This window comes from Lethenteron reissneri, chromosome 53 (genome assembly GCF_015708825.2).
Source record: "Lethenteron reissneri isolate LAM-NWPU_2019-01 chromosome 53, ASM1570882v1, whole genome shotgun sequence".
In the NCBI taxonomy this organism is placed as follows: Eukaryota; Metazoa; Chordata; class Hyperoartia; order Petromyzontiformes; family Petromyzontidae; genus Lethenteron; species Lethenteron reissneri.
Genome location: NC_083831.1, coordinates 2636648 through 2660844, shown reverse-complemented (window position 1 = coordinate 2660844; position 24197 = coordinate 2636648). Strand labels below are relative to the sequence as shown.

At 59.3% G+C, this 24197-nt stretch overlaps 1 protein-coding gene across 2 annotated transcripts in view; it reads left to right on the top strand.

The window, feature by feature from the left end:
• The window catches only part of UGP2 (UDP-glucose pyrophosphorylase 2), a 37749-nt gene extending 14209 nt beyond the window's left edge, over positions 1–23540 (top strand). The window contains exons 1-10 of one of the 2 annotated variants that reach the window (XM_061573727.1): positions 3822–3989; positions 5999–6146; positions 9647–9754; positions 10058–10243; positions 10918–11051; positions 15192–15489; positions 16141–16329; positions 18863–19105; positions 19351–19455; positions 19942–23540. In XM_061573727.1, coding sequence (XP_061429711.1) covers positions 6018–6146; positions 9647–9754; positions 10058–10243; positions 10918–11051; positions 15192–15489; positions 16141–16329; positions 18863–19105; positions 19351–19455; positions 19942–20049 — 1500 coding nt within the window. In that variant the 5' untranslated portion in view covers positions 3822–3989; positions 5999–6017 and the 3' untranslated portion in view covers positions 20050–23540. Of the gene's footprint in view, positions 1–3821; positions 3990–5998; positions 6147–9646; positions 9755–10057; positions 10244–10917; positions 11052–15191; positions 15490–16140; positions 16330–18862; positions 19106–19350; positions 19456–19941 lie in introns of those variants that run through there. The other variant, XM_061573728.1, reaches the window with a different exon arrangement.
• The last annotated feature ends 657 nt before the right edge of the window (positions 23541–24197 follow it).

Here is a 24197-nt window from a genome sequence, read left to right as displayed (position 1 = left end):
GTATACAGGAGGTCGTGGGTTTGATCCCGACCCTGACGCCTGCTGTATATTTGGAGTTTGCGTGTCTCTCTCTCTCTCTCATCATCATCACGGTGGCTAGGAGATGTTCACTACCTTGCCTGGTATACAGGAGGTCGTGGGTTTGATCCCGACCCTGATGCCTGCTGTATATTTGGAGTTTGCGTGTCTCTCTCTCTCATCATCATCACGGTGGCTAGGAGATGTTAACTACCTCGCCTGGTATGCAGGAGCTCGTGGGTTCGATCCCAACCCTGACGCCTGCTGTATATTTGGAGTTTGCGTGTCTCTCTCTCTCATCATCATCACGGTGGCTAGGAGATGTTCACTACCTTGCCTGGTATACAGGAGGTCGTGGGTTCGATCCCGACCCTGATGCCTGCTGTATATTTGGAGTTTGCGTGTCTCTCTCTCATCATCACGGTGGCTAGGAGATGTTAATTACCCCGCCTGGTATGCAGGAGCCCGTGAGTTCGATCCCGACCCTGATGCCTGCTGCTGTGTATTTGGAGTTTGCGTGTTTTCACTCCCTGTGGTCGCGTGGATTTTCCTCCGGGTCCTCCCGTTTTTTTCCCTCCACGGTCAGAATCAACGTCCACGCGCTTAGAGTGTTTTGGCTGCTCGACATTTCCACGTGATGATGATAAGCCACCTCCTTCGGCGATCGTTTGTGGCCCAGGTCGCTCGCTGAAAAAGATCGACACAGCTCGGTGGGCCTACACTGGTAAAATAAAAATGCGGTTTAATATTTTTTTAAAATTGTTTCATTCATGGATGTGGCTACGCACGCGCCCGCGTTCCCAGTTCAGCGCGCTAACCGTTGCCCCACTGCTCCCACGATTGTACATCTCGTGCATGAATGGCGGGGGGCGAGGGGGTGCTCGGCCTTGCCGTTATCGCATTCCTCCTCGCCCGTAAGCCTGGCACGTGGCTTCTCTTGGCGCCGCGGTGATGAATTTTAAATGAAATGTCGCACGGGTCAGAGAACCGGGCCAGCAGCAGCAACAGCAGCAGTGGTAGCAGCAGCAGCAACAGCAGCAGTAGCAGCAGCAGCAACAACAGCAGCAACAGCAGCAGCATCATCAATAGCAGCAGCGACAACATCAGCAGCAGTAGTAGCAGCAGCAGCAGCAGAAGCAGCAACAGCAGCTACAGCAGCAGCAACAGCAGCAGCAATAGCAGCAGCAGTAATAGCAGCAACAACAGCAATAGCAGCAGCAGCAGCAACAACAGCAACAGCAGCAACAGCAATAGCAGCAATAGCAGCAGCAATAGAAGCAACAGCAACAACAGCAATAGCAGCAGCAATAGCAGCAGCAATAGCAGAAGCAGCAATAGAAGCAGCAGCAGCAATAGCAGCAGCAGCAACAGCGCTGGGAGGAGACCTCATCACTCATCCCTGCCTCGTCCTTCCACTTGGCGTTGGGAAGACGGCTCACAATGCTCTCGTCGTCAACGTCGTGATGCTGCCCATAACGATGATTACTGATAGTTATTAATAATGATAATAAAGGATGAATGTTTTCAGTCTAAGACAAGCAAAACTCAATGTTCGACGATAACTGCGGCCTTAAAGAATATATGTAATGAACGACGTTTCAGGTAACGGTCCTTATTCATAGTAACATAATGAAAATAAATTATGTAAAGCTACGGACACAATGATAGATTGGAGTGTGTCTTTCGGATGTGATGTGTGCCGGGTTTAGTTGCCGGATGATTATGATGACGACTGTGCTAGAGACATGGAGTGGATAATACTGGTAGGAACCTCCTGGTTACACCAGCCCACAGGGGATTATTGTGTCCGTCCGTCGTGCATCCAAAAATGGGAGGGATGGGGCTGGGTGGGAGGGGTGGGGCTGGGTGGGGAGGGGCTGGTCACCCCGTGGTGCCCTTATAAAACTCAACGTTTAACCTACTCACGCCGGCTTGTGCCCGCCCTCACAGTCGGCCATATTTGCGGAATACACCACGCCGCCGTTGACCCTGCAGGCCATTGACCGAGCAACCCAACGTTCCTACCAGCTCCCTCCGCGGGAATGTGTTAAGAGTCGGATAATACTTCACTTGTTTACACTGATGACCAGTTTTTGTTTCGCAAATTGGCACACGGATTTATTTATGTCGTTCTATTCAGGCCACAGTGGTGCTATTGTGTCGGCGAAAGTTCCGAGTGCTGTTCATTGTGCTTGCGCAACGATGCCTACACAGCAGTGGCAGCAAATAATCTTATTAGATTACTTTTGATGTACGATTGATGGTGATGATGACGATGATGGACACAGTCCTGCCCTTCCCTCTGACCTGGAAATGGAACTAATCACCGTGGAGGTGAAAATGACTGTGGTGACGGTGGTAGTGGTAGTGGTGGTGATGGGTTCGGTCGGTGGTGTAGCGGTTATCGCTACGCTGCCCTACGAACCCGGCGACCCGAGTTCGATTCCCGCTCACGGCCAACACCGGGTGACGATTATCTGAACCGGTCCTGGGCCTCCCGCAGGTCGGCTCGGCCTCAAATGAGTACCTGGTGCGGTGTGTAAACATCGCCACTGGGGAGACAAAGGCGGCCGGGCGTGGTGCTGGCCACCCACCCCCTCGAGTACCCTGCCAGCCTTCATAGGCACTGCTCGCTAACAGCACTTGCCCCAACAGTCTGTTAAGGCTACACGGGGGAACTTTGCCTTTGTGCTGGGGGTACAACGTCACCCGCGCCCTCGTGTGCCGATAACGGCGCTCGCTAACAGCACTTGCCCCGACGGTCTCTGCAGTCTACGCCGAGGATCTTTGTCTCCGATGGGCTTCGTGAAACCCCGACTGGGACTCGAACCCACGCGCTGCCGATCTTGAGAGCCACAACCCCGCGCCGCCTTTGTGCCCCGATTTCCATGCGGCACGGACGCTGATCGTGCCCGCGAGCGAGCGGGCGGGCGGACGGGCCGTCCTTGTAGCGCCATCGATTCCCCCTCTCTCTCTTTCCCCCCCCACGTTCTGCCGTGCGTCATCTCTCGTCATCTCCCCAGGCAGGGGTCGGAGGGCGCGGGGCTCTCCTCACCCTGCCAGACCCACTCACCCCCCACCGTGGAGACGTAACGGAGCATGCGTGAACGAGCGCGCGTACGTGCCAGATCGTACGTGGCAGAGCGTACGTGACAGAGCGTACGTGCCAGATCGTACGTGCCAGATCGTACGTGACAGAGCGTACGTGGCAGAACGTACGTGGCAGAGCGTACGTGACAGAGCGTACGTGGCAGAGCGTACGTGGCAGAGCGTACGTGGCAGAGCGTACGTGGCAGATCGTACGTGGCAGATCGTACGTGGCAGAGCGTACGTGGCAGAGCGTACGTGGCAGATCGTACGTGGCAGATCGTACGTGGCAGATCGTACGTGACAGAGCGTACGTGCCAGAGCGTACGTGCCAGAGCGTACGTGCCAGAGCGTACGTGCCAGAGCGTACGTGCCAGAGCGTACGTATGTGTACGTGTGCGTACGTGCGGGCGATTTGGCCGCTGCTTGGATATGTGCCTGCCTACGTGCTGCCGCACTGATGGAGAAAATGCAATGCTCAGCGTTTTCCACCTCCCTTCTCCCCCCCCCCCCGCCATCACCCCGGCCCCCTCTCTCACTGCCCCCTCCTGCTCTTTCCAAAATCTCCCTCTCACTCTCCCTTCACTGCTGGCTCCCTCCTTCTCTCTCTCTCTCCCTCCTCCCTCCCTCCCGCTATCTCCTTCTGTCCCACTCTCTCCCTGCTTCCCTTCCTCCTCCTCTGCCCGCCCCACCCCCCCTTGCTCCCTGTCCCCTGCCCCGCGCTCTCTCCTCCCCCATCTCCCCCCCTCCTTCCCCTCCTGGCTGGTGCAGTCTGTTGACCTTCATTCGCTCCGATCCCATTGCTCCTACCGCTCGGCCACTGCTCTCCTCCGCTCTCCTCCGCTCATCGGCGCAGCGTACCTGCGGGTCGACGAGCGTTGCCGGTCAGTCTGTCTTGTTGCATCCTCGTCATCCTCGCCATCGTTGTCATCGCGGATATCATCATTGTTATCGAGATCAATATTATCATCATCATCATTGTTGTCGTCAAGGTTCTGATTGTTATTGTCACGATCGTGATTGCTGCATCGTCAAGCGTGACCTATTCACTGTCTCGCGATGCCACAATCCATCTGGCGCCTGCACGCGTGCCGACCTCCGTCGCTCCATCTCCGCGCTGGTCGTATTCTCGGGCGCCGGTCACTCCGCCGACGCGATCGCACGATCGGCATTCTCGTCGTCGTCGTCATCGCCATCGTTGCTATCGTTAATCCCCCGCCACCGTGTAACAATGTCGTGACGCGTGAGAGCGTGAGAGCGTGACGTGCTTGTGCCGAGAGAACGGGAAGCGGAGTCGCTCGGTCTCTGTCCTCGGATGAACCTCGCGTGAGCGTGTTAACCCCTTCGGAGTGCCTGGGATTTAACTCGCTACCTTCCTTCGAGAGCTCAGCATCGATGGGTTCAAATGAAGCTGAGCTTAAATTCCTGTAATCGAAACGGCGTCTCATTTTTCAAACGTATTTTTGCAAACCTGTTTTTCCCCAGTGTCGTTCCACCGGTTGCTATCGGCGTTCGCATCACTAAGCGGATGTCCAGCCGCATCTCACAGAGCGCCGCAACTCTCCGCGGAAAGCGGATAACGTAAAGCTACCTCTGAGATGCCTTCTTCAAGTGACGCTCTAGACCTCGCTGCTCGGAGCAGCATTTTTACCACCCGCTCTGCCGCCCCAATTAGCACGGTTGGCTACGTACGGCGCGGAAGAAGTTCCACGTGCATACATGCCATGAGAGCGTCAATATCTTGTTTAATCGCTGGAGCCGGGATTTTGGTCCAAATTAAGTGCTGGTCCGAATTTGATATGACAGGGGAGATTTTTGTGCAGTCATTGGTTAAACTATTAAAATTACAATTTTTACCAGGTGTAGCGCTTTTTCATGAGCGACCTGGCCACCGCAGAGGATGGCTCGACGAAGCGGCTTGTCGCGTGGAAATTTATACCCGGAGCCAACTACTCTAAACGCACATTGCTAGACGTGGAGGGAAAACCCAGGGGACCCGGAGAAAAATCCACGCGACCACGGGGAGAGAGACGCAAACTCCAAATATACAGCGGCAGGCGTCAAGGATCGGGATCGAACCCACGACCTCCTGTAATACCAGGCGAGGTAGTTAACATCTCCCAGCCACCGTGATGATGATGATGATGAGAGAGACACGCAAACTCCAAATATACAGCAGCAGGCGTCAGGGTCGGGATCGAACCCACGACCTCCTGTAATACCAGGCGAGGTAGTTAACATCTGCTAGCCACCGCCGCGTCCTCATCACGGGCAGCTGACACCTGGGTTTGAGCCCAGGATCGCTGCAATGTTGTTTGGACAAGATTATCGGTTATGTTGTGTGGTCTTATTTTAGCTGTGCGACAGAAACCGGAGAACCCGGATGAAACCCGTGCAGTACAGGGGTGGGGAGAACAGTACAACACTCCACGCAGAAAGTTGCCCGCGACGCGGATCGAACGCTGCGAGGCACGAGCGTTTCCGTTGTGCACAATACCTGCCGCCCTGCAGACCTGCCGAACTTGCATCGAAAATATTCTGCGCGTGCTGGGGGGAGGGGTGGGGGAGCGGTGGCGCAGTGGTTCGTGCACTGCGCCACGAACCCGTCCAAGCCACAGTTAAATTCTCCCGCCCGCGACCAAATATCGGTGGCAAATGTTTAGACCGGGTCCTGGAACATCACCCGGGTCAATTCAACCTTAGCTGAGCGCCTGGCGAGGTGTGTATTAAACATGAGCACTGGGGAGACAAAGCTGGCCAGGCGTGGTGCTGCTGGCCACCTCGTGTGCCGTGCCAGCCCGTTTAACAGGCGCTCGCGAACGGCGCTTGCACCCAGCAGCCCGTGACAAGCTACATGGGGGTGGGTGGGACCCTCCCGTTGTCTCTGTTGCAGGCGGTGACCCCGCACAGGGATGACGACAGCGATGGACTCCGCCCACGCGACCTCGCAGTTCCAGGCCCAGGTTCAGCTGGAGATCGAGAAGTCCATGGACCATGAGCTCAAGAAGCTGCTGCACACGTGCAGCAAGGACCAGCTGGAGGTAACTAAAAACTCAACTCGAAATAATTTTTATTTTGCCAGGTAAGGCCCACCGAGGTGTTTATATAGCTCTTTTTAAAGAAGCGAACTCGGTCACGAGTGACGGCTCTTGAGGGCCGTGCCCACGACCGTCTCCAGGTGGATCACGTTCAGCCCCCCCCCCGTCCAGGGTCTGTGCGGTGTGGGAATGGGAATCGTCGTAATATTTTTTGAAACTGCAGGAGGATTCTGATGAGCACTACGAAGCTGTTTTTCACCAGGTGCCCAGTAGCGCGGGGGGGAACGGGGTCAGAATGTCACGCCAACGACAAACACGATAAAAGAGCAAACTGCAGGAAAGGTAAACTAATCACTTCAAAAAGAAAAAAAAAAGTTTTAAAAAATGTCTTGCCACTGGAGCTATTAGCTTACTTTTCAGAAGGAACCTGGCCATAAATGTATAGCTTGGCAAAGTAGCCCTATCATGTGGGAATTAAAAAATATTTTTTAATCAAAATCATAGACACGCATGTTAATAAATGTAGAGGGACAAACCGGAGGACCTGGAGAAAAAACCACGCCTCCACGGGGAGAAAAACACACAAACTCCAAATGTACAGCAGGCGTGAGGGTCGCAGTCGAACCCAGCACCTCCTGCATACCAGGCGAGGTAGTTAACATCTCGCCACCGCGGCATAACGAGTCTCCCCCTCCCACAGCGGTGGCCCTACGGGACGCGGGGGGTCACGGGGGGTCACGGGGGGTCGCGCCAGCTGGGCCGCCCGCCGCTGTGGGCAGAGCGTAGGTGCCCAGCTCAGCACCGCACGGAAACGACTGAATGGTTTTGCGACTGCGAGCCATGCGGGAATGGGGTGGTCTGCATGTGCCTCCTAAGTTCGAGCCCCGCTTACGACCGTCGATGGTGGCAAGACGCTGTCTTTCCGACAGCCCTGTTCTTCACATGAGGACGGCTGCTTGCGTTGTGGCCGAAACGTCATGAGAATTGTATTTTATTATGTTTTATTTTTATTATGTTTTATTATTGTTTCATTATGTTTTATTATTATTTTATTATGTTTTATTTTTATTATTTTATTATTTCCCTTCTACGTGACTTTACCGAAAGAACCAAGAAGATGAATCCCTGCAGTCACGAAAGCTTTAAATCGAAATTTAATGGTGGCAAATACATGAAACGGTCCTGTGCCACTCCTCATTCGACTCGGCCTCAAATGAGTACCTGGTTGCCGTGTGTAAACACCGCCATTGGGGAGACAAAGGCGGTCGGGTGTGGTGCTGGCCAGCCATCCCCCCTCGTGTTGCCGTTCTGGCCTTCGTACGTGCTCGCTGATAGCACTTGCTCCAACAGCTTTTTAAGGTTATACGGGGGATCTTTGTCTTTCTCGCGGGTGCAAGTGGCACGGCAGAGGTCGCAAACGGGTTTTGATTCCTTACCCGTACCCGTACCCGGCCGCACCAGGGTCGCAAACGGGTACCCGTACCCAGCCGGGTACGGGTAGCCAGGTATCAGGTAGGGTACGCGTATCGGGTACCCGATTGTGACCTCTGTGGCACGGCGTTTGGCACGCGGCGCTACGAACCCCACGACCCGAGTTGGAGCCCTGCCCGCGACCGACAGCGGCGGCGCGAACATGTTGAATGGTCCCGTGTCTCTCCCCGGTCGATCGGCCTTCAATCAGTACCTCGCGACAAACGCAGCCGTGCGTGCTTCTGGCCGCCCACCCCCTTCGTGCGCGAATCCGGCCTTCATCAGCGCACGCTTAACAGCACTCGCCCCAACGAGTGTGCTGAGGCTCCGCGCCGGGGATATCTTTGCCCTCCCCCTCCCCTTTCGCGTTGACGTCTGTCTTGATTTGTTTTTACGCAGATGATCCCGTTTAGCCAGTTTCCCCGGCTATTTTACTGCGGAGGTGGTTGGCATCTAACAAAAGAAAGGGAGCCCCACAATCATTAAAAGAACATCAGCGTCGCTGAGAACGGGCGCAGCAGTGGGGGGGTGGTTAGCACGTGACTCTCCGAACCTAACCGCACCAATAGTATTCCTGCTTTTGCGGGGTCAGCGCCCGTGGCTCTCAAGGGGCTGTCTGTTGGAGCCGGTCAGCTCGCCTGAGCGGGCGAGCGGATAGGAGAACATTTGGCGCGTTGCTCAACGCGCGTGCACGCTGCAGTTGAGTCGTTTTGGGGTTTGACCGCAGATTCAGGCCGTGACTACTTGCGCTTGGTTGCCCAGTTGAAGCCTCGCTGAGTCTCAAGACTCCTGGGAGGTTTTTTTCGGGAGGGTCCTGCCAAGGTTTTCACAGCAGAGGGGGTCGATGTTGTTGCTGCTGCTTCTGTGCTGTGCGATCCCAATTGAGTAACTTGCAGGAAATGTGTGGGCATTGGTGATGTTTTTGCCGATACCGGTTACACGTGGTTTTAGGTTTTTTTTTTGTTCGCTACGGCAGGAAGTCAGAGAACAGGGAGGAAACCCACACAGGATGGGGAGAGAACACACAAACTCCGCACGCTTTCTCACAGACAAAGATACCCCGTGTCGCCTGAACAGACTTTTGGAGCGGGTGCTGTTGGCGAGCACCTATGAAGGCCTGCGGCTCGATACGAGTACCTGGTGCGGTGTGTACATCACCCGCACTGGGGAGACAAAGGTGGTCGAGCGTGGTGCTTGCCACCCAACGCCCTCGCGTGCCGTGCCAGCCTTCGCAGGCGCTGCTTGTTAACAACACTTGCCCCAACAGTCTGCTAAAGGCTATACGGGGGCTCTTTGGCTTTGTGTAACCTCTGTGTGTGTGTGTGTTAGACCCAAAAAAAGAATGTTAAATAATGTAGGAGTCAAGATGACATCCGTGTATGTACTCAAACATGAACAGATTAAGGCTGCAACTGCCTGCCACGTAGATTTCCCCTGACCTTCACGCCGTCACGAAGGTCCTTCGTGATTGTGAGCTTGGGTCCGGAATCCCGAAAGCATGAAGAATAACCCAGAGCCCTGGTCTATTGATGGTAGGCCTTGACCAGGACAGTAAAGCAGAGATGTAGAGATGTGCGTGTTCTACCTCTGTGCGGTGTGTGTGTGTGACCTCTGTGTGTGTGACCTCTGTGTGTGTGTGTGTGACCTCTGCGTGTGTGTGTGACCTCTGCGTGTGTGTGTGACCTCTGCGTGTGTGTGTGACCTCTGCGTGTGTGTGTGACCTCTGTGTGTGTGTGACCTCTGTGTGTGTGACCTCTGTGTGTGTGTGTAACCTATGTGTGTGTGACCTCTGTGTGTGTGACCTCTGTGTGACCTCTGTGTGTGTGTGACCTCTGTGTGTGTGTGTGTGTGACCTCTGTGTGTGTGACCTCTGTGTGACCTCTGTGTGTGTGTGACCTCTGTGTGTGTGTGACCTCTGTGTGTGTGTGTGTGTGTGACCTCTGTGTGTGTGACCTCTGTGTGACCTCTGTGTGTGTGTGACCTCTGTGTGACCTCTGTGTGTGTGTGTGTGTGACCTCTGTGTGTTGCTGCAGGCTGTTCAGAGGGACTTCAATGGGTTCCAGAAGCTGTTCCACCGCTTCCTTGGAGAGAAGGGGCCGTCGCTCAACTGGGAGAAGATCCAGCGTCCACCCGAGGGCTCGGTGCGTCAGGGCACGCGACACCCAGTCGCACACCGCCTTACTTCCAGCCACACTCAGACACACCACGTTACACCCAGTCATACCGCGTTACACCCAGCCACACTCAGCCACACGACACCCAGTCATAACGCCTTACATCCAACCACGCTACACCCAGTCACACGACACCCAGTCACACCGCCTTACTTCCAGCCACGCTACACCCAGCCACACTCGGCCACGCGACACCCAGTCATACCGCGTTACATCCAGCCACGCCACCATCATCATCACCGTCGTGATTGTTATCGCTACCGCCCTTAGATCGAGCCGTACGAGAGTATCCGCAGCCGGCAGCTGCCCTCGGACCTGGCGTCGCTGCTCAACAAGTTGGTGGTGGTGAAGCTCAACGGCGGCCTGGGCACCAGCATGGGCTGCAAGGGCCCCAAGAGTCTGATCGGCGTGCGCAGCGACAACAACTTTCTGGACCTCACCGTGCAGCAGATCGAGGTGAGGCGAGGGTGAGGCGAGGGTGAGGCGAGGGTGAGGCGAGGGTGAGGCGAGGGTGAGGCGAGGGTGAGGCGAGGGTGAGGCGAGGGTGAGGCGAGGGTGAGGCGAGGGTGAGGCGAGGGTGAGGGTGGTGGTGAGGCAAGGGTGAGTGTGGTGAGGCGTGCGCAGTGACAACAACTTCCTGAACCTCACCGTGCAGCAGATCGAGGCGAGGCGAGGGTGACGCGAGAATGAGTGTGGTGGTGAGGCGAGGGTGAGTGTGGTGGTGAGGCGAGGGTGAGTGTGGTGGGGAGGCGAGGGTGAGTATGATGGTGGTGAGTGGTGGTGAGTGGTGGTGAGTGTGGTGGTGAGTATGATGGTGAGTATGATGGTGAGTGGTGGTGAGTGCAACAGTGAAGAGAGGCGTGACGGTGAAGCGTGGCGAAGCGACACAAACCGTGCGTGCTCCCACCTCTTCCAAGACGCCTAGCCAGCGTGGAAGAGTAGGCCAAACGCCACCTTGAGGGGCTCCCTAGAAAGCTTCCTGTAGTCGGAGGAGACCCATCCGCCGGCAGTGGCACGAGCCGGAAATTGCGAGGGCTGCGCCCATTGACCCCGGCGGGGTGCGAGCGGCACGTCAGGGCGCTGGGTTGACCCGCGACTTTCTGCGCTTGCGCCGTCGTTCCGCGCTGCAGCACCTCAACAAGACGCACAAGAGCGAGGTTCCGCTGGTGCTGATGAACTCCTTCAACACGGACGAGGACACGCAGAAGATCCTGCAGAAGTACGGCCACTTCCAGGTCAAGATCTACACCTTCAACCAGAGCAGGTGCGTCGCTCGCCCACCAGCAGGAAGTCGTGTGCGTATCTGTCTGTGTACGTGTGTGCGAGTGCGTCTGTACGTGCATCGAGGGGGCTAAACGGGTGCGGCACGGGCTAGAGAAGAGATGGAGTGATGTGGTACAGGAGGACGTGGAGCTGAGTGGATTTGCCAATGACTGGTACCAGCGGTGTCAAAAACGGCCTCTGTGGAGGAGGCTTGTGAAGGACGCTACTGGGCAGTTGGAGGCATTCGCCCTCCAACAACAACGGAGGGCGGAGGAGCGACGCTCACAACAATGAGCGGAGCGCCGGGTGGCTCAGGTGGTGCATCAGCCAGTCATCTAGGTCAGTCGACCCGTGGCACCTGGGTCTGCCCCGTGACCTCCTGCCAGCGGGCGTTCAACACTTCACGTGGCCTCAAGGTGCACATGGCCTGGCACAAGCGTCGTGGTGACGTCACCGCCACTTAGTGGCGAATGGCGGTTGTTGTACGATTGCCGTGTCCGTGTGAGCTCGTACGCATGTGTACGAGAGGACTGTGTGTGTGCGCGCGTGGCGGTTGCGCAGCGGCGACTGGAGTTCGATTCCCGCTCACTGCTAGCACGGGCCCTCCCCCAAGCCGACCTCGGCCTTGACATGAGAACTGACGGACAAGACGCACTCCTCAGCAGTAGGCCGGCCGCGCGCGTCTGATTGGGATGTGAAAAAAGAAAACGTTATCTTTCATGACTCGTTAATGGAGCTTGTTACAAAACTGCCGACTCCCGTGACCCCTCCTCCCCGCGCCCGCACCCCGGCGTTGGCACCTTTGGACCCGCGTAAGAGCGACGGTGCCCCAGAGTGTGGCACAAAGTACGGCGAGCAATCGCTGGCGGGCTGGTTGTGGGGGGGGGGGGGTGGCGAGCGGTAGTGGCTACGAGCCCGGGTACCCGAGTTCGCATTCCCGCTCAAGGCCAACACCTGTGACGTTTATCTGAACCGGTCCCAGGCCTCCCCTAGGTCGACTCAGGCTCAAATGAGTACCCTGGTGCTGGTGTGTAGTAAACATCGCCACTGGGGAGACAAAGGCGGACGGGCGTGGTGTTGCCCACCCAGCTCCCTCGTGTGTCAGGCCGGCCTTCGTAGGTGCTCGCTAACAGCACTTGCCCCAACAGTCTGTTAAGGCTACATGGGGGATCTTTGACTTTGGTGGGGTGGGGTGGGGGGGGCACCCTGTTAATCTATTACTATGGTTACTGTGTAATCGCTCCAGTCGGGAGACGAACTCGGGTGTAATAATCCACGGTAAGACGACAGCGCCCGCTGCGTTAGTAACTTGATCTTTAATTGGTATTGCACCTGCGTTAAACCCCTCAATAGCGACAACCATCTTGATGGGTAGTCATCTTTGGGCGCAGGGTGACGCCCGCGTGAACGCCCCCTGCCTCTCAAAACGTCCCCACGTCGCGTCGCGTCTCAAATCATTTCGAGAGGAGGGGGCGCCCCCTTGGGTAGCTGTCACTGTGTGGCATGCAAGGTGGCTCGGATGCCGGTCTGCGAGCGGGCATCGGTCTGCCAGGGGAGAGGGCGGCGAACGCCGCTTCGTGGTCTCGCCTTGGGCAACTCCCGGGGGCAGCTGTCCCTGTGCGGCACAAGGTGACTCCAGGCACATGGCCGGCGAGCGGGCATCGATCTGACGGGAGGGAAGGCCGATGACCCTTTCCAAAAAGGACTGCAGCCGTAGCGTCCTCGCACTCGATTGACTCGGCTGGCCGTTTGACAGTCGCGGCTCGGGCTCGCTTACTGGGCTGGCTTTTCTCCGAGTAGGCGGAGGTCAGCTGGTTTGCGCCCTCCCCTCCCGCCGTGCGTGTGGAAACGGCGATTTGCAAACGCGCCCAGCTGTTTGCGAACTCGTCTCGCTGCCGCCGCCCTATTCCTGGCGCCGTGACTTTTCCTGCGGTTTATTCCGGGCGCTTCGCACTCGTCATCCCGGAATAAACCGCACGGCTCGCTCCGGGAGTGGCGGGGGGTCACGTCGGACGCGCTCCCTCGCCCGCTCGACCCCCGCCTCCCCGCTCGCCCCTCCTCCACGCCTGCCCCCCCCGCTCGCCCCTCCTCCACCCCGCCCCCCACGCGCGCTCTCCCCAAGGTGACCTTGCGTCCCTCTGGCCGTGTGGCAACGGCACGTAAGCCAGAGGCCCGGTTTCTGGTGCGCAGTCGCAACAACGACAACAAAAGCTGCTGCCGCTGCTGCTTCTTGTTCACGCGGCCGCCGGATGTTTATGTAGAGAGGACAACGGCCGTGATTTTCTTTTGTTTTTAGCGTGGAGGTGGTTGACGAAGCCGGGCAGTCGCGTCAGGAGCCACCTTCGCGTTTCTATGTTCCATGGTTCCGTTCGTTCTGCGTGGCGGCGGTGACGGTGGTGGTGGCGGTGGTGGTGGTGGTGGTGCTGGTGGCGGCGGCGGCGGCGACGGCGACCACAGTCGCTGCACAAAGATTATAATATCCCATTTGTGCTTCGTCGTAGTCGTCATCACCATCGCCACCACCGAGTGTCCGCATCTGCTGCTTGCCATGGGTTTGCGTGGTTGCGGTTCGGGGTGGGGGCGGGGTTGTTGGGGGCCCAGAAGCTTCACGGAAGATTTGAACAACAACAAAAAGAAAATGAAATCCCGTAACGCTCACCTAATGAGTTCCCGCCTGACCCTCGCGACTCCAGCTTTTACACGACGGAGTGAGAAGCCCGTCGCTTTTCGTCGACTCCCCGATGAATCTCGCCCTGCACCACACGCTCCCCCTCCCCCGTCACCCCCCCCCTCCCCCCAGAACACCGGCCTATCCACTGTATCATTTTGAGATGGGACTCGCGGTTAATTGATTTCGGGGCCAATAAGCCGAATCGCCGGGCCAGAGGTAACACAAATTCATCGGTTCACGCGAACCACTTTCAGATGGAACAGGAGTTGTCGAAACTGCTGGTGGAGCGGTCCGGGAGGCGTTCACCGGACAAGCGCACGCGCGCGCACAAACACACACACACACACGTGCGCACAAACACACACACGCGCGCACAAACACGCACACCCGTGAAAACACACACACACGTACAAACACACACACGCGCACAAACACGCACGCACGCGCACAAACACGCACACGCGTTCACCGGACAAACGCACGCGCGTGTACAAACACAAACACACGCGTGCACAAACACGCACACACGTGCACGAACGCACGCGCGCGTTCAAACACACACACACACGCACAAACACACACGCACAAACACACACACGCGCACAAACACACACGTACAAACACACACGCGTGCGCAAACGTACGCGTGTGTGTATTTCCGTGCGTACACAAACGCGCGTGTGCGCACGCACGCACGCACGTGCAGACGCACGCATGAGCCGCTTATTTTTAAAAAAGGGGACGGACGGCGGGGCGGCTCGACGAAGATCGCCGACCCCAAAATAAAGGGCGGCGAGAGACGCGGACGGAGGCCGCTCCCTGCCGAGCGGTCTAAACGTGGCATCGGCAAAGAGGACACGGGGATAAGAATAACCGCCACCCCCCCCACCCCGTGCCACAGCCACGCCCCCTGGGTCACGCCAGCGCCGTGCCGCGTGACCTGAGTTGCTGCGGGGGAGGGGAGCAATCACAACGTCTCGTGCCCCGGTTTCCCCGTCCTGGTGGAATCAAACTTATTTCTGTCCGAATCGCAGTTCTAAATCCATTCCGCGGGCCTTTTAGCTGATGTCTCGCACTCCCTCTCTCTCTCTCTCGTGTGTTCCTCTATGCCTCATCGGTGTCCTGTATCTGCTCTCCCCCGCTCTGTGTCCTGTGTCTTGTGTCCTGTGTCCCACGCGTTTCCCCTTTGTCCCGTAATCTTCTCTCTCGCGCCCCGCATCCCGTCTCCGTACCCTGCGTCTTCCACCCACGTCCCCCTCTCCGTCTCCTGCATCTCCCGCCTCTCGCCCCGATCCTCTCTATCTCACGTCAATGTCCCTCGTCCGTGTCCTCTGTCCCTTCTCCTCCCCGCGTCTCCCCCCCCCTTCTCCGTACCACGTGGCGTCGCCGCGCATCGCCACGCCTCCCGACCCAGTCTCCCCCCTCCCGTGACACCTCCCGCGTCTCTCCCCCCCCTCCCCAACCGCCCAGGTACCCGCGCATCAACAAGGAGACGCTGCTGCCCGTGGCGGAGAGCGTGTCGAGCGCGGGCGGCGCCAACGAGGCGTGGTACCCGCCGGGCCACGGCGACATCTACGACAGCTTCCGCAACTCGGGCCTGCTGGACAAGCTGCTGGCGCAGGGCAAGGAGTTCCTGTTTGTCTCCAACATCGACAACCTGGGCGCCACCGTCGACCTGCACATCCTCAACCACCTGGTGAACCCGCCCAACGGCAAGCGCTGCGAGTTCGTCATGGAGGTCACCGACAAGACACGCGCCGACGTCAAGGTTGGTCGCGTGCGTGTGTGTGTGTGCGCTTGTGTGTGTGCGCGTGCGTGTCTCTGTGCGTGTGTATGTCTGCGCGTGTGTGTGTGTGCATGTGTGCACGCGTGTGCACGCGCGCGCGCGCGTGTGTACGTGTGTGGGGAAGCGGTAGTGTTAGTAGCGGTTAGCGTTACGCTGTCCGTCGAACCTCATGACCCGAGTTCAATTCCCGCTCACGGCCAACACCGGTGACGATTATCTGAACCGGTCATGGGCCTCCCCTAGGTCGACTCGGCCTCAAATGAGTACCTGGTGCAGAATGTAAACATCGCCACCGGGGAGACAAAGGCGGCGGGGCGTGGTGCTGGCCACCCACCCCCCTCGTGTGCCGTGCCGGCCTTCATAGGTGCTGCTCGCTAACAGCACTTGCCCCTACAGCCGCTTGAGCCGGCACCGCAGAGACGTTGGCTTACCGATTTTTTTTTCCGCGTTCCGTCGACTCGAAACGGAGAGCCGCCGACTCGCATAAAAGACACCGGCAGACTCGGAGGCAACCGGGCGGCTCGGAGGTCGGAGCGCCGACGGGCCCCCCGGCTTCACAGACGCGTCGCGTCCATTCGCCGCTGACCACCGCCGTGACCCCGCCGTGACCCCCCTCCCCGTGTGGCCTTGCAGGGTGGCACGCTGATGCAGTACGACGGGAAGCTGCGCCTGCTGGAGATCGCGCAGGTGCCCAAGGACCGCGTGGACGAGTTCAAGTCGGTGACCAAGTTCAAGATCTTCAACACCAACAACCTGTGGATCTCGCTCGGAGCCATCAAGAGGAACACGGACCTGGACATGGAGGTCATCGTGAACCCCAAGGTGCGACCTCGAGCCTCAACCATCACCACCACCGCTACGAACCTGCACCGCTAGCCTCCATCCCTCGCTACCACTCACCTCCACCACTCACCTCCACCCCTCACCACCACCACTCACCTCCACCACTCGCCTCCACCCCTCGCCTCCACCCCTCGCCTCCACCACTCACCACCCCTCACCTCCACCCCTCGCCTCCACCACTCACCTCCACCACTCATCACCCCTCACCTCCATCACTCACCTCCACCACTCGCCTCCACCACTCGCCTCCACCACTCACCACCCCTCACCTCCACCACTCACCACCACCACTCACCTCCACCACTCACCTCCACCACTCACCTCCACCCCTCACCACCACCACTCACCTCCACCACTCATCACCCCTCACCTCCACCACTCACCACCACCACTCACCTCCACCACTCACCTCCACCACTCATCACCCCTCACCTCCACCACTCACCACCACCACTCACCTCCACCACTCGCCTCCACCACTCGCCTCCACCCCTCGCCTCCACCACTCACCTCCACCACTCACCTCCACCACTCACCTCCACCACTCACCTCCACCACTCGCCTCCACCACTCACCTCCACCCCTCGCCTCCACCACTCACCACCCCTCCACCTCCACCACTCACCACCACCACTCACCTCCACCACTCACCTCCACCACTCGCCTCCACCACTCGCCTCCACCACTCGCCTCCACCACTCACCTCCACCACTCGCCTCCACCACTCGCCTCCACCACTCACCTCCACCACTCGCCTCCACCACTCACCTCCACCACTCATCACCCCTCACCTCCATCACTCACCTCCACCACTCGCCTCCACCACTCACCTCCACCACTCACCTCCACCACTCGCCTCCACCACTCGCCTCCACCACTCACCTCCACCACTCGCCTCCACCACTCACCTCCACCACTCATCACCCCTCACCTCCATCACTCACCTCCACCACTCGCCTCCACCACTCGCCTCCACCACTCGCCTCCACCACTCGCCTCCACCACTCGCCTCCACCACTCACCTCCACCACTCACCTCCACCACTCACCTCCACCTCTCGCCTGGCACACTGCTGCCTGGGAGGGCCATGGGTGGAAAAAACCCGATTTTTCCAGCGGCAGGCTTCGGGTTTTTTCTTTAATACAATTAAACCCGATTTCGGGAAATTAAAACCTGGATTAATGAATACGAAACTCTGATCCAAGGCTTAGGCTGCTTCCTCGTCGGTGCTGCTATCGTACTCGGGGGGCCGTCGGGCACGGGGTAGTCGTAGAATGCGGCGGGCAGGTTGGTCTTGATGAACACGAGGAGCTTCTCCTCCACAATCGTGGGCGCCGCCAGTGAGTTCCTTCGCTTGGAATGGATGAAGCCCATCGCTGAGAAGTGCGGTTCTGCAATTAGAACAAATTAAACCGGATTTCTCCCAATCTCAGATGTTCGGGTTTAATATAAAAAAAACAATTAAACCCGATTGTAAAGAAACCCGACTGTGCCACCCTTGGGGAGGGCGTCCCACCGCAGCGCGTCGGCGCGGCGGGCACCCCCAGTGGCAGCCGTCCTCGTGCGGGGCAAGGTGACTCGGCACGTGGTCCGCAGAGCGGGGAATTAGTCTGTCCGGGAGGGGTTGCCGATTACTACGTGGTCTGGCCTGGGGGGGGGGGATGGACCCCCCAGTGGCAGCTGTGGTGACGCAGCGCGCGATGATTGCGAGGGGGAGTTCGTCTGGCATGAAGGGGGTCTGACGGTTGTCGCCAGCGGAGACGTCTCCTCTCTTGATTCGCGAACAACCCCTCCTGCTACTCGCGCTCCTGCTGGTATACCCCTCCTCATGCCGAGTCCTCACGTGCCCCCACTTAAGATGTCGTCTCCACGGCGCCTCTCGCACACTCGCTAATCCCCAATCATCGCCCCCATCTCCCGCCTCTCCGGCGCCAACCCCGTGCCCCCAGCGCGCACACCTGCTTGTCCCCAATTGCACCCGCTCAAGTGCGCGCACTGCGCACATCTGAAAAATAAGCGAATAAATTTCGATTTAATAAATAAAATAGAAAATAAATAAAAAACGCAACAGCAAGAAAATTTGGTTTTCACACCTGACGATGATTGCTTGTGTTGCAATCGAAACGTCGTGAGAATGTTATTGTTTTATTATTTTATTAGTTCCCTTCTGCGTGACTTCACCAAAAGAACCAAGAAGAATAAGCGAATAGCTCCAGTGGTAAGAGAAAAAATAGTTTTAGTTTTCTTTGTGTATATATATTTTTTTAAAGGGATTTGTTTACCTTTCCTGTAGTTTGGTGGAACATGCGTTGCGTGGCACTGGCTCCTCTGAGCAGCCGTGCGAGGGGGATATGGGGGGCCGTGTTTGTTGTTGGCTTAACATTCTGACCCCGTCCCCCCCCCCCCTCCCCGCGCTAATGAGCACCTGGTGAAAAAAAAGCTTTGTAGCTCATCGTAATCCTCCCGCGGTGTCAAAAACTATCTTGACGATTCCCATTCCCACATGGCGCAGACCCTGGACGGGGGCCTGAACGTGATCCAGCTGGAGACGGCCGTGGGCGCCGCGCTCAAGAACTTCGACAACGCGCTGGGCATCAACGTGCCCCGCTCGCGCTTCCTGCCCGTCAAGACGACCTCCGACCTGCTGCTCGTCATGTCCAACCTGTACAGCCTGAGCGCCGGCTCGCTCACCATGAGCGACGCGCGCGAGTTCAAGACGGTGCCGCTCGTCAAGCTCGGCAGCTCCTTCACCAAGGCGCGTACCGGGGGCACGCAGGGACACGTGTGACATGCGGGACACGTGGGACACGTGGGACATGCGGGACACAAGGGACACGTGTGACACGTGGGACATGCGGGGCACGTGTGACACGTGGATCACGCGGGACACGCGTGACACGTGTGACACGTGGGACATGCGGGGCACGTGGGACACAAGGGACACGTGGGACATTAGGGACACGTGCTGACGGGGGGAACTTCTGCCTGTGGGGTGCGCAGGTGCAAGACTACCTGCGCCGCTTTGCCAGCATCCCCGACATGCTGGAGCTGGACCACCTCACCGTGTCCGGGGACGTCACCTTCGGCAAGGGCGTCGTGCTCAAGGTGAGCGGCGAGCCGACGGGGCCTTCCCTCGGCTCGTGCCCCACGCACTCCGTTGGCCAAAGCCAGCTGCGATGATGCTCTCCATTTTGCGTTTCCTCCTCCCACTTCCTCCCCCCTCCCTCTTCCTCCCCCCTCCCTCCTCCTCCCCAGAGGTCGCAACCGGGTACCCGATACCCGGCTACCCGTACCCGGCCGGGTACGGGTACGGGTAGCCGTTTGCGACCCTGGTGCGGCCGGGTACGGGTAAGGAATCAAAACCCGTTTGCGACCTCCGCTCCTCCCCCTCTTCCCTCCTGTGACGTTCCATTCATGGACGAAGCGATGACGTTTGGCTCTCGGAAGAGAGGCGTTCGTTCTGGACGCCCGCGTCCTTCTCGGCCTCCTGTGAACGGAACCAAACGCCGCCGTGGAGGCGAAATGAACGTCGTTTAATTTGAATCCAGCCGTGGCCTGCCGATGACTTCCATTGCGTGCGTTGGCGTGCAGGGCACGGTGATCATCATCGCAAACCACGGCGACCGCATCGACATCCCCACGGGGGCCCTCCTCGAGAACAAGATCGTGTCGGGCAATCTCCGCATCCTGGACCACTGAGGAGTCCCCGCGGCAACGGCGTCGCGGCGGCGTTGTCGCCGCGGCAGCAGGGTCGCCGCGGCAACGCGATCGCCGCGGCAACGGAGTCTCCGCGACGAGGACGACGCCGATGGCGACGGTCGCGCGTCGCCCACTCCGCTCCACGTCTCGCGCTCGGCTCGTCGTCGCCTCCCTCCGCCTCGCTCGCGCGCGTCACCGCTCGCCCCGTGCGTCGCCGTGTGCCGGTGACGCGTCGCCGTGTGCCGGTGACGCGTCGCCGTGTGGGTCCCTCGCGTCCGCGGCGCCGTCGGTTTTAGGCCTCGGTCGGCGGTCAGTGGCGAGCGACGTCCGAACCGTCACCCCCCGCCCCTCCCCCTCCCCAAGTGTCCGTTCCGTTCGCCGGCGCGGTGAAGTATGGTCAGACGACCCACGTGACTTGACACGCCGCAGTGATGCCTTCATCCAGCAGGCGGATGGATGGAGCGGCTGTAACAAATATTTATGTAGTTCTCGACTTGCGGTTTGCGGTGACAACGGCTTTTAACATTACTCTCTTTGCCATATTAGCTGTGATTTGAAACGGAACCCCCGTGTCATCCGATCATAGAACCCACCCCGGGTGTCATCCGATCATAGAACCCACCCCGGGTTTTGTCCGATTGCAAGCACGCCCAGCGTCGATTAGATGCACACCACCATCCCGATCTCGCCCACGCACGGAATCCTCGATTTGCCTCCGATACAAATCCCGTCGGTGCCTCGGAGAAATGTGCATTAACCAGCGTAGAGGAGCGATCGCCCACGCGCACCGCCGCCGTCGGAGATTCGGTGTCGCCGGGTTGTAGCTGCTGCACAATCAGTCGCGTGCAGCCCTCGGCAATTACTTGAATTAAGGGGTTGCTTACGTGCGTGCGTGCGTGTGTGTGTGTGGTGGTGGTGGGGAGCGGTAGCGCAGCGGATAGCACGCTGCGCTACGAAGACCTGCAACTCCCCAGTTGGATTCCCGCTCACGGCAAACACCGGTGACTGTTGTCTGAACCGGCCCTTGGGTCCTCCTCTCGGTCGAATCGGCCTCCGATGAGTTCCTGGTGCGGCCTGTGAAACCGGGGAGACAAAGGCGGCCGGCCGTGGTGTTGGCCACCCACGCACCCCCTCGTGTTCCGTGCCGCCCACAGCCTGTTAAGGCTACACAGGAGATCTTGTCTTGTGCGTGTGCGTCTGGTCCCCCCACCCCACCTTCTTAGTCGCTGCTCGCTAACAGCACTTTTGCCCCAACAGTCTCAAGGCAACGTGGGGTGGGGGGTGGGGGTGGGGTGAGGGGGGGATGGAGGCGTTTGTCTCTGTCCACCCCGTGTCACTGCCCCCCCCCCCCCCCCTTGCAAGTCCAGCCGGGAGAGAGGCCGATCCGCTACCGAGCCCCGACCGCTACCTGGTGGTCCAATTGATCCGGCCGATCCCCGCGGGGGGAGATCTCCTCCGCGGGGGGAGATCTCCTCCGCATTTCGGTGAAGAGCTGCAGCAGGCGACGCCGACCCACTTTTTCTTGTTAGCCGGGCCACTCGCAGCTTCCTGCAGCGTGGCCCGGCTAGATCTCGACTCTCTACTCCGCCACGACGGCAGCCGTCGGCTCGGCGCTCGTGACGCTCGTGCCGCGGGGCTCACGTTGAAGGCAAAGCATCCCCCTCCGTTTGTGAAGGAAAGCGCCGTTTTTCGCGAGCGCCTGCAGAGGCCGGAACGGCACATCGACGGTTCCGCTTAGAACCTTGCCCCCATCACCCACCCCCACCCCCCAGGGCTGCCTTCGCCTGCGCAGTACTGACGTTTTACACACCGCACCGTGGTAATTTTTAAGGCTGAGTCGACCTAAGGGCAGCTTCGTCGCGTCGCCGATGTCGTCCATTCAGGATTTGAACCCGGGTCGCCGAGGTCATTGCACTGTGGTGATCGCTGCTTGCTGGGACACGTGGAGGCGGACGCACGGTTTTTGTTGAGAGTATTGCCTGTGGTGTGCGCACGCCACAGGCCCGGCGTTCGGCGCGGCGTGGCTCGGCAAAGCCCCCTCCGGTCCGTTTTTCCACCGCTGCAGCCGAACCGTGCCACCGACGCCAAGACGCACCCGGAGCGGTGACGCCGGCCGACGTCGCACGCAACGCACCGTCCCCTGGCCCTGCTTGGCCCCCCCCCCCCTCCCCGAGCCAGATTCCGATGTTGTTGCCTTGCGTAGCCACGCGGTGGCACGGTTTGGTTCCGCGTCGGCACGCCGAATAGTCCGGTGGAAAGCCAGCCAATCGTGTGAGGGCCCCCCCTACCCCCCGGCGCTCGTGTTGTAGTGGAAAAAGAGAAATCGACCCCCTCGCACACCGCCCACCCCACCCCTGCCGCGGGTCCGTGGTGCCCGCGGTGCCTCGTGTGTTGGCGGGCTCCTTCTGCCGCTCGTCGTCGCTGCTCGGAGGGATTCATTTTGTTGTTGTGGTTGTTGTTGTTGCGGTGAGGCTTTATTTATTCATTGTATTTCTCGTCATTCTCGCCCGGGCGGCTGCGGGAGGCGTCGTCCGTGGCGACGTCGACACCGACGCCGCCGCGGTGGAGGAGCGAGAGGAGCCGCCCCAAGTCGTGGGGGGCCCGGGGTTGGTGGCACGCGACGGGATTCTCACCCCCCGCACACCCCCATATCCCCCTCGCCGCACGGCTTCTCAGAGGAGGCAGCGTGCCACACAGCGGATGTTCCACCGCTTCCCCCGCCCGCGCCACCACCACCAATGTTTTGTTGACTCCTAGGAACCGAACCGAGCTGGAAAACGGGTGAAGCCTCGTCGCGACGCACGCCGCTGTGACGCACGCCGCTAACAAGTCGCTAAGCAAACCGCCGTCCCACAGACGGCGCGATGGAACTCACGAATGGATCTGAGCGGGGGGTGGGGGGGGGTGAGACTCTCGCTGACAGCTTCTCTGCTTCCCTTCCTCCCTCCGATCCACAATCCAGCAAGGGAGTGAACTCCGACCCTGGTCTATTTATGCTTTTAAACTCCCCGCGCGATGGAACGAGACCCTCGCCCCCCGATGTGGGTCTCGACGCGGCGGTGCCCCCCCCCCCCCCTTGCCCGGAGATTTGCATGGAGCGGTGAATAACGGGGGCGGCCCGGAGCGTTTTAAACGAACGACGTTACACCCCCCCCCCCACCACCACCTACCTACGCGTCGTCGTCGTCGCTGTGTATTTAAAGAATCCCGTTGGGTGTACGAGTGTGGCGATGATGGCCGAGATGAGATGTCTATTACGGTACGGTATAATAATAACAATAATGACGATAATATATTGATGTGAACCCGCCGCCGCCGCTGTGTGGGCAAGCGGTCGCGTCGCGGGGGTCCGCGGTGTGGTCTGTCGGTCTGTCGGTCTGTCGGTCTGCCGGTCTGTCGGTCTGTCGGTCTGCCGGTCTGTCGGTCTGTCGGTCTGTCGGTCTGTCGGTCTGCCGGTCTGTCGGTCTGTCGGTCTGTCGGTCTGTCGGTCTGTCGGTCTGCCGGTCTGCCGGTCTGTCGGTCTGTCGGTCTGTCGGTCTGCCGGTCTGTCGGTCTGTCGGTCTGTCGGTCTGTCGGTCTGCCGGTCTGTCTGTCGGTCTGTCGGTCTGTCGTCTGTCGGTCTGGTCTGCGGTCTGTCGGTCTGTCGGTCTGCCGGTCTGTCGGTCTGTCGGTCTGCGGTCTGCCGGTCTGTCGGTCTGTCGGTCGGTCTGCCGGTCTGCCGGTCTGTCGGTCTGTCGGTCTGTCGGTCTGCCGGTCTGTCGGTCTGCCGGTCTGTCGGTCTGTCGGTCTGCCGGTCTGCCGGTCTGCCGGTCTGTCGGTCTGCCGGTCTGCCGGTCTGTCGGTCTGTCGGTCTGTCGGTCTGCCGGTCTGTCGGTCTGTCGGTCTGTCGGTCTGTCGGTCTGCCGGTCTGTCGGTCTGTCGGTCTGTCGGTCTGTCGGTCTGTCGGTCTGCCGGTCTGCCGGTCTGTCGGTCTGTCGGTCTGTCGGTCTGCCGGTCTGTCGGTCTGTCGGTCTGCCGGTCTGTCGGTCTGTCGGTCTGTCGGTCTGCCGGTCTGTCGGTCTGTCGGTCTGCCGGTCTGTCGGTCTGCCGGTCTGCCGGTCTGCCGGTCTGTCGGTCTGTCGGTCTGTCGGTCTGCCGGTCTGTCGGTC